The sequence below is a fragment of the Pangasianodon hypophthalmus genome, chromosome 21, assembly GCF_027358585.1.
Source record: "Pangasianodon hypophthalmus isolate fPanHyp1 chromosome 21, fPanHyp1.pri, whole genome shotgun sequence".
NCBI classification, from domain to species: Eukaryota; Metazoa; Chordata; class Actinopteri; order Siluriformes; family Pangasiidae; genus Pangasianodon; species Pangasianodon hypophthalmus.
In genome coordinates, this window is record NC_069730.1 from 603252 (window position 1) to 613228 (window position 9977).

Genomic DNA, 9977 nt, shown 5'->3' on the forward strand with positions numbered 1-9977 from the left:
TTTTATTTCCCACACACTCGGTCTCATGAATCTGAATTGACGGGTCGGGGGTCGGGGGTCAGAGGTGAATTGTGGCTCAGGTTGTAATTTCCTACACACCTGCAGCACTTCCACATGTGATTAATCTCCAGATGGTTTATCTGACGTCACCACGTGGGAGAAAATATTTTACACTCGTTTATAAAATCGTTATGATTATGACATCTACAGCAAGAGAGGAATTAAATCACAAATTCAAGTTTATTCACAACCACTGTACAGTGTTGAGCTGATGGGCGTGGGTTTAAACAGACAAGTGGGCGTGTCTTTCAATGGACACGCCCTTTATATATTTCTGAGTAGATTATATAAGATAATATAAGATTATAAGCAGTTCTGAATCTGAAGTCTTGACACTAGGATTATTATTTTATCCACATCTCTAAATCATCTGAGAAACATTGGGAATAAGAACCGCACGAAATCTCCACAACACTGACGACGTTTACAATCAGACTAATAAACATGTTCACGCCTCAATCGGAATCGAGGAAACCAGTTTCTAGCTGTTTTAATGTCCTTTTAATGATTTGTTAAATATAGTGATAGGTGTGTAAATGTTTGTGTCTGGTCACTTTTGGCCGCTGGAATCTGCACGTACGTTCAGGTCTCTGTTCACTCGCTGTGCACGAGCAGCCGGACCTCAGCTGACCGTGCTGATGTGTTGCTGATATCATGGCACCAAGTTTCAATTTAAACCACAAAAATGAATATTTGATTGTTTATTTATTAATAACAGGTTAATACGGTTATTACATGCAGCACAGAGGTCACAGGCTCTACAGTATTAGTCAGCCAGCAAACACACAGCTAGCTCTGGATATTATTTAATCCAATAAATTACTGTGTTAATCAAATAAATAAACACAGGAGCATTAACTGCCTTCTACAATGCAGGCTACAGGAAGTTTACTTCAGACAGGAAGTAACGAGGTTCAGGAAAGAGGCTCTAATCTGGACCGCACGCTCACCAACAGGTATATCTATAAGATACATAGCAGAGGAGGGTCTACGACACACACACACACACACACACACACACACACACACAGTGTTCTACCAAGGCCTCCACATTTCCAGAGCTGTCAAATGCGGGCTCTTGGTGGGAGGCGGCTGAGTCAATAGGGCGGGGTCATTAGTTTGAGTGGGCGGGGCCACCCCGGGCGGTGATGAAGAGTCATCCGCCTCGCTGGTTCGGAGAGTTCCCGGCTCGGAGTTAGTGAGTGAGGGTTTGGACGGAGCGGATTTGGGCAGCGAGCGGAGCAGATGGCTGAGGAGACGAGCGCCGAGTGTTTTGTCCATCCAGTCGCAGGACAGCAGCAGGTTGTGGACTTCATGCATGCACTGGATGTAGCCGGTGCTGTACCGCTGCTGCGCCTCCGGGTCCATAATCGGCTCTGACGAGGGGAGAATCGGGACAAAATCAGATCCGGATCATAAAAACCACGTTTCAAAACGTCCTTAATAACACTCAGACAGAAGCTGAAAATCTGAGTTAGGCTTAAACACGTGACAGGCAAGAGTTTCAGGTCCTGATATGCAAATACAGGCCATGTAAGTGTTATTACATCATCAAATATAAGAGCCAATCAGGTCCTGATATGCAAATACACGCCAAAAATTTCCAATTTTTTTGTTTCCAATTTTGCATATTGATAAACAATGGATGTCAAGATGAGTGTAAAAGTGTGGGTCTTTTTCTGTGGAACTACAACGTAAATAAAATATGTTTCATTCTTCGTAAACGTCTCGTTTGACTTCAGGAGCAGAAATGAGCCAGCGCTCAGGGTGTACAGGATTAGCGTACCTGCCTGTCTCTCACCTGTAACTTTATTACTCTGGATGTTCTGTAGGTGTTTAACTGTCATCTCTAGAATATCAGCCTTCTCCAACTTCGACTGCTGCTTAAAGAAGAGAACAGCGTGGGTTAAAATCAGGGAGGAGCTGATGCTAATTATTCACAACAGGTGTGACATCACAGTTTGACAAAACATTATAATAATACTGTATTATATCATGCTGTCCAAACTGAGGCACTGTAGATGGTAGCGAAGTGAGCTGCAGGTAGAAGGTAGTCTCGCAAGCTATTCACCAGGTACGGTTAGTCAACAAATGTGGTCAAGAACCGCCTACTTTCAGAGAAGAATTTGACTGACATGGCAGACGACCAATCACAGATCTTTTCATGTGTCCCATCAGCAAAAAACAAAACTCTTTAATACATTTTAAAGAAATGAAAAGCTGTTTGCTTTTCTGCTGGAAACCGGTGCGTACACACAGAAGCGTAGCTAGCCAATCAGATTTCAGCTTTCAGGATTCTGAAGCTTGTGGCCAGAAATGCGTACAAAAGATATCATTCACTCAGTGACCTGTGGGCGGAGCCTGTGAGGCCGAGCCTGGTTATGAAGTAAGTTTGTGGTGTTGAATCTTGCGGGATTTATGTATGTTCATTGTAATCAATCATTGTTACCATGGAAACAAACTCATTACTCTGGCTGGTTTGAGGTGACGAAACTGTCGCAAAGAAACGCTGACATTTATGTTAACATTAGCTTGAAAATAAGTAACTTTACTCATGAATCGTTGATTCGTAGAGTTATTTGCGTCTCTACACTCTTATTCCGTGTTCAATATAACATTCTGTAATGCTATTAATTCTCTACAAATTATGAGAATGACAACGAAAAGAAATGAATTAACACGAATCGCATCATGTTTCTCGAAATTCTTTTTAAAAATTCTGTTCAGTTTATTTTTCTATTCTTTCAGAAATGATCGTGAACAAACGCAGAAATATTAATGCTCTGGGATGAAATATAAAATATAATTTGTCATTTATATTTTCTACAATTGTCCGTGATTGCAACCAGTGATGAGTGTGTGTGTATGTGTGTGTATGTGTGTGTGTGTGTGTGTGTGGTTGAATTAGATGAATTCAGATTTAAAGCTGGTAGCAGTGTGGAAAGGAAGAAATCAGGAACTCGTTCAGCTTTAAAGATGATAAATTAGACTCACGTCGAGCCCGAAGACTCCCACCACCGTCTCTCTGAGCTGCTCCAGGCAGTGATTAATCCTCTCTCTCCTCTTCCTCTCGATCAGAGGCTTCCTCAGCTGGAGAGAGAGAGAGAGAGAGAGAGAGAGAGAAGGAGAGAGGGGAAATAAAGAGAAGTGATTGCTCTGTAATTCAGCACAAACAACAGGAGAGAGAAGTTAAAGTGTTTCAGTCGTTCGTACCTTCCTCTCGTCCCTGCTGTTGTTCTGTCTGTCTGCGCTCGGGGTCGCACTCACCGCCGTCATGACTCTCAAACTTTACTTTATTTCTGGGTGAAACTTGTGGACGTGTGTGTGAGTGTGTGAGCGTGAGTGTGAGTGTGTGTGTTGTAGAGAAGTGTGTGTGTTGACGAGGAGTGTGTGGTGCTCCGAGTGCGACTGCATTTATACAGCACTGATTAGCATGTGAATGGAGGAAGGAGAGAGCAAACACACACACACACACACACACACACAGAGCATAATAACAATAATAGCGTTCTCACTTTCTCTCTGTCTGTCTTTCTCTCTCATACACACCTCCTTTTATCTTTTTCCTCTCTCTTTTCCTGCCTTTTCATTATCATTCTCGCTCTTTTTTCTTTACTCCTCAGTTCTCTCTCTCTCTCAAATTTTCTGTCCCTCTCATCCTTCATTACTCCTTACTCTCTCTCCTACTTTCTGTTTATTTTACTCTCACTCTCTCCCTTTTTTTTAAAAAATCTCTTTATTTCTACCTTCTGTCTCTCTCAAAGTTTATCTCATATTTTATCTCATTCTTCATTGACTGTCTTCTCTGTCTCACTCTTTTTCTTGTTTATTTCTAACATCTATTGATGTCTCTCCCTTCTTCCCCTCTTTTCCTCCATGTTTGTCTTCCTCACTCATTCTCCTTTTCATTCTCCTTTCTACCTTTATCTGGTTTATTTCTCACTCTCTTCTTTTCCTTTTTTACTCTTGCTTTCTCACTCCTTTTCTCTTTATATTCCTATTTTTCCTCTTTCCCTCTCTCTCTCCTTCACATTCATAGAATCAGAACTGAAATCAATATGCAACAAGTGTCAAGTGTCAACAAGATCATCCCTCTCTCTCTCTCTCTCTCTCACACACACACACACACACACTTAAAAACATGTGACAGATGTCCGCCCCGTGAGCAGTTCCCCCCGTCACCCTTGAGAGAAACTCCATATTCACTTGTCTGCTTTGTGGCAACTTTCCCCGGAATGAATGAGAGAGTGTACGATCCCACACACACACACACACACACACACACATCCTGCTTTCTCGGCTTCTTTATCTGCTGATCCTACCGAAACCAAAACCAGGCCATAAACTACACACTATAAAGCACTGTGTCTCACGGTCATGTGGAGATATAAATATTATAGAGTGAATCAGTAATGAGCTTTTACATGTTATTAGATTCTAAAATTGTAAAAATAGCCGTATTCATTAAATAGTAAAATATTAAAATTCTGAAGAGTGCGATGCCTGGACACTCTTCAGTCCTATAATTCTTCTGGAAGAAATGGGCGTGGCTTCTGAGGCTGTCACAAAGTGAAAACGAAAATGGTAAATTGGTGTGAATTCCAACGGACGTTTGTGGCTGGAAGTCTGAGCAAATCCTGATGTCTGGGTGGGCGGGACGACCTTCCTCTCTCCTGTCAATCAGAACGACTCTAGCCAATCAGAAGGTCTGTTTGCTCATGTATACGGAACAAGGATGCTTTGAGGTTAGATAAGCAGCAGTGAGGAAGCATTCGTTGGCCTTCGACCTTTCAGATTCGTAGCTGTGGTGAGACAATGGAGAATTAGCTAGCTAGCAAGTGGGAAGAAAATGGAGAACATGTTACTACACGGTTACCAGACTTTAGGTTCAGAACATACAGTATGAAGAACAATCATTTTTTGAAAATATGTAGGAATTGGATGATATATTGGTATAACGATATACTGTCACAATCTAAACGCTGATTCGTGCTGCAGGAGGATAAGCATGTCGCATGTCGCATGCAGCATGCGGTACATCATTCTGATTTGGGACGCAGCCGTTCTAATCAGGAGGACTGTTGGAGACCACAGCTTTAGCTGCTCTGTGGTCAACTTTCCTCCTTCATTCTTCCACAATGAAACAGCGAGCAGATGCAAGTGAGGCAGATGTCCCGTCAGGATCGAGCCGGCTAGGAAATAAACCCGAGCTCAGCTGCCTGTGTTTGATTTGAGCTGCGCGAGTGCCAGGCGCGCGAGCAGAACGTGGGAAACTCAAGCAGACAATAGGGCGCATTGATCTGAGGCTAATGAGCGTGAAAGAGGGAGTGACCTCGTGCCTGCAGGGGGGGAACAAGGAAGTGGGAGGCAGGTGTACAATAGAGAGAGAGAGAGAGTGTGTGTGTGTGTGTTAGTCAGTGTAGGGAGTGTGTAAATGGCAGGTGCTGCTTTGGAAACATCTCATTTATGGCAGAAGTTCAGTAAAGCCAGACAGACTGCAGGGACACTTTCATATTCAGAGATCAATACTGCGCTGTAACGGGCGATTAATTCTGTTCATAACAGAGTACACGGTGTTTAAAATCTAAACTACACTGCTGTAGCTGATACTTTTCCAATGATGGACGGGTTTGAGAGGGCGCCAATACTTTGTGCAGCACAATAGACAGACCACAGTCAGTTAGGACATGTTAGGACATGGGGGCGTTTCTGTATTTGCATATTCATGTAATGAGGGTATATTATGTAGAGATGATGTTTTTAGAGCATCAAAAAAATATATAGGTTTATATAAGGGTAAGTCTCGGCAGGATGCTACCACCACCATGCTTCACAGTGATCAGCAGTGTTTTCTGAGCCGGGTTTCTCTCCAGTTCCTTCCTTACAGCGTTATCCTTTGCCTCTCGGTTGCAGTATCGTATTCTTTCCATTTTTTAATAATGGATTTAATATTGTTGCACTGTAGAACGTTCAAAGTTTGAAATATTTCTTTCTATAACCAAATCTTTGTCCTGGATTTCTCCAAAACTTTGTTTGGATCGCTCCGTGTTCTTCATGATGCTGTGTGTTTAGGTTCTCTAACAAACTCTGGGTTCCTCCAGGAACAGGTGTATTTATACGTGTTTATCACGTGACACTTTAATTACACACAGGTCGACTCTGTTCAACTAATTATGACACTTCTGATGGAAACTGGACCTGGAGTTAATTTAGGGGGTGAACACTTATGCACTCATAACTTGTAAGATTTATTTGTAAATAGTTTTGTAAACTATATCGATTTCCTCACATCAGTATTTTGGGTTATTTTGTGTAGATTCATGACATAAAATCCCATTTAAACCCAGTGTAATAATTGAATGCTACACAACGTGAAAACATTCAGGGGGGTGAATACTTACGCAAGGTGCTTTTTTGGACTTGTTGCTAAGGTTCACACACTTGTATGATTCTCACACGCACTCGGCTTCAGGATGATTTAGGTCAAAGCATCATTAGGACCGTTTAAAGGCGTGTGGTTTGGGGCCGAACCAAACGGTGAATAATAAGTTCAGTCTCTCTTGGGGGAAAATGGAGGTCCAAGTAAAAACACCCCGTTCCCCGGGGGATGTAGAGCGGACACGCCCACTGCGGGAGGCGGCGCTCGCCCCTTTTATGTCCTGTTACACTCCACCATCTGGCCCTCGACGCCTCTGATTCAGAGAACATGTGGGAATAACGACTTCGCCGCCTTTTTTCTAACGGCCCTCTCCGTCCGGCCTGCGCGTGGAGCTCCGTTCAGTTCTGTTAATAATCAGTGTGTGTTGATAACGACATCCCATAATGCACCTCTCTGTGCAGGGGGAAGAACATACACATTAACTACACATTAACTGGTGTTTGTCAGAATGCAGATGAAACCAACGGACAACATTTAATTTAATCTTGTAGCTTGTACATTATGCTTTTTAAAGTTACACTCGTTTATTATATAATCATGTTATATTACGCTTAAAATGACCCAGAACTTTTTAATTACGTGTAAAAGTTTCATAGAATTTGATCACAGCGCTAAATGTTCATACATAATTAAAAAAAATGGCCACAATGAAATGTTCATTTAAATAAAACATGATTATACACAATCCTAATCTAAATTAAACATTTACAAATATAACATTTAATTATTTAGCTAAAAATGTGGTTTATATTAAGCACCCAAAAAATATATTATGTTAATTTATTTTGGCCTTAATACACTTTAATTAATTAATCAATTTATTTTTATTATTATTATTATTATTATTATTATTATTATTATATGGCCAGAAGGTGGCAGTAACACACAGATGGAGGTGAGGAGGAGTGTGAGGGTGCAGGTACAGTGAATAAAGAACACACTGTGTGTGTGTGTGTGTGTGTGTGTGTATAAGTGCGGAAGCATTAAGGCATGGTTTTATTGCATCGTGTTAGCCGGAGAACAGACGAGGAACCACATAAACATCTCAGAGCTTCAGTGTGAGATTACATTTCCATATTGTGATAATCACCTCAAACCTTTTACATGAAAGAGACAGAAATTCAGTAAAACAACAGAAAATAACAGAAAATGACAGTAAACAGTCGAGTGTCTGAAACAGACACATCATTAACCAGAGTGAAGCTCCACTGACTCACACACTTACTTTTACCCTCAATGTTCACACACCTTTATATCCTGCATTAAACTGACTCACCTGGTCGACCTGTCCTCCGCTCTGAGCTTTCTTTTTCTCCCGTTTCATTAGTAACACTTTCGCTCTGTCTCTCAGAGTGACCCAGACACGGCTGCACCACACGCACTTACATCCTTACTTACAGGAACATTCTGGCCAGAAACTAAATTCACACACTGTTATGCACTTCTCTCTCTGGAATATTCTGTGGGGTTTAAACTGTTTGTGTTTATGACGTTATCCAGAGCGACTGATAGAAGAGCTTTAGAGTCTCGATCAGAAACACGTCCTCATCGTCAGTTCCTCGCTCACAGCTTTAGTTCCTACCTGCGATTAGCTCCTGTTTACTGTTCGACGCAGAAACAAAAGAACTGTGGTTTCATCTTATCCTGTCATAAGAACTCTCATTATCATGAAATGTGTATAGAGATATTATGAAGAAAAATAAAGTGTGGGAAAAAGTAGCAGAGAAGCAGTAGCAGTCTCTGGTGACACCACAGTCCCGACTACAGCTGGAACAGACGCGTCGTTATACACAATAGTGTGATATAAAGTGTAATATCAGCACAAATCTTTCTACAAGGAGCAAAGTATACGCAACTGGTGCAGCCGAGCCTCCATCTGTCTCTCCACCTCTCTGTCTCTCTCTCTCTGCCTGTCATTCTGTCTCTCCGCCTATCTGTCTCTCTGTCTGTCTGTCTCTTTGTCTGTCTCTCTCTCTCACTGTCTCTCTGCCTGTCTGTCTGTCTCTCTCTCTGTCTGTCTCTCTGTCTGTCTGTCTCTCTCTCTGCCTGTCTGTCTCGCTGTCTGTCTCTCTCTCTCTCTCTGTCTGTCTGTCTCTCTCTCTGTCTGTCTCTCTGCCTGTCTGTCTCTTTGTCTGTCTCTCTCTCTCTCTGTCTGTCTGTCTCTCTGTCTGTCTCTCTCTCTGCCTGTCTGTCTCTCTGTCTGTCTCTCTCTCTCTCTCTCTGTCTGTCTGTCTCTCTCTCTGTCTGTCTCTCTGCCTGTCTGTCTCGCTGTCTGTCTCTCTCTCTCTCTCTCTCTCTGTCTGTCTGTCTCTCTCCTCCAGTGTTGAGACTCCGTTCTGTCTGTAGATGTGTGTTAGATCAGAATCTCCACCAGGTCCGAGTCGGCCGGTCTGATCTTCTGGCCTGCTGTGTGGAGAACTCGACTCTCGGGAGACTTCATCTGAGTGGCTGGGCAGTCTACACACACACACACACACACACACACACACACACACACACACACAGTGAACCCCTCATCACTTGATTTAATGATTGGAAAAAAATACAAAACACTCTTGACTCTCTCTGTCTCTCTCGTCTGTTTTTGTTCTATCTCTCTTTTCTACACTCATTCCTTTTTCTCCTCACTCTTATCCTCTCCCTCTTTAATGTTCTCTTCGGTTCTCTCCCTCTCTCTTTCTCTTTCAGTGGTGTTCTCTTTTTTCTCATTCCCAGTCTATCACTTTCTTTTTCTCTTTCACATCTTCCTATGTCTAATTCTATCATTCTTTCTATCTCTTTCTTTAATTTCTCCTATTCATTCTGTCTCTCCATCTATCTGTCTCTTTCACTTACTCACATTCCCTCTCGTTCTCTGTCTCAGTTTTACTATTCTGACTATCATTTAGATTGTTCCTCTCTCTCTCTCTCTCCCTCCTTACCCATCCTGGCTGTTCTCCCTCGGCCTGTAGGGGGCGTGGCTCTGACACTCTCTGTACTCCTCCTCGTTTGCGTGCTGCTGTCTCTGCTGGCTGATTTAGAATGGAGTGATAGAAGAGGAGTGGAAGGAAGAGAGGAGGAGACGGTGGGGGGCAGTGGAGGAAGGGAGTGAGAGAGCGTGGAGGGGAGGGGAAGAGTGGCTGAGGAGGACAAGAGGAGCGAGGAAGACGAGGAGGCGAAAGGAAGAGAGGAGGAGGAGGACATTATTGACGGGAGAGGGAGGGTGGAGACGGACAGAGGAGTGAAGGAGTGAGGGAGGGAGGAGGAGAGAGATGGAACGAGGGATGATAGCGAGGCCGAGAAGGAGGGCAGGGACGCAGGAAGGTGTTCGACGTTCTCTTTTCCCAGCAGCACACCTGAAAAAACAGGAAACACGCTGATGACATCATCACTTAACGTCACTGCTGGTTTATAGCTGTCTGTGCAGTACGTATGGAATAAACCACTGCGTGTGGTGCTGTTAGAGTAAAATAATCAACCACAAGGTGGTGCGATGAAG

The 9977-nt window shown here is 43.0% G+C and overlaps 2 protein-coding genes across 3 annotated transcripts in view; both read right to left on the reverse strand.

Annotated features, from left to right (window-relative positions):
• Nucleotides 1-750: 750 nt before the first annotated feature.
• On the reverse strand, nt 751-7661 carry her8.2 (hairy-related 8.2). The gene is made up of 4 exons (XM_026941209.3): nt 3274-7661; nt 3055-3150; nt 1862-1940; nt 751-1436 (listed from the first exon to the last, which is right to left on the reverse strand). Exons 1-4 carry the CDS (start codon nt 3334-3336, stop codon nt 1096-1098), a joined length of 579 nt encoding a protein of 192 aa, XP_026797010.3. The 5' UTR covers nt 3337-7661; the 3' UTR covers nt 751-1095.
• Nucleotides 7662-7806: 145 nt separating this feature from the next.
• amotl1 (angiomotin like 1) overlaps nt 7807-9977 on the reverse strand; it is a 21646-nt gene continuing 19475 nt past the window's right edge. For both annotated transcript variants that reach the window (XM_053227585.1, XM_053227586.1), the window contains 2 exons: nt 9421-9834; nt 7807-8956 (listed from right to left, as the gene is read on the reverse strand). In XM_053227585.1, the coding sequence (XP_053083560.1) occupies nt 8853-8956; nt 9421-9834 (518 nt within the window). In that variant the 3' untranslated portion in view covers nt 7807-8852. The remainder of the gene's footprint in view (nt 8957-9420; nt 9835-9977) is intronic.

Bases quoted from the DNA above. Each gene is read 5' to 3' on its own strand.
- her8.2 (XM_026941209.3), bottom strand. From the start codon at position 3,336: ATGACGGCGGTGAGTGCGACCCCGAGCGCAGACAGACAGAACAACAGC. The intron at 3,151-3,273 runs GTACGAACGACT...CTCTCTCTCCAG, and splicing joins ACAGCAGGGACGAGAGGAAG to CTGAGGAAGCCTCTGATCGA. The intron at 1,941-3,054 runs GTGAGTCTAATT...TTCTTTAAGCAG, and splicing joins TGGGAGTCTTCGGGCTCGAC to CAGTCGAAGTTGGAGAAGGC.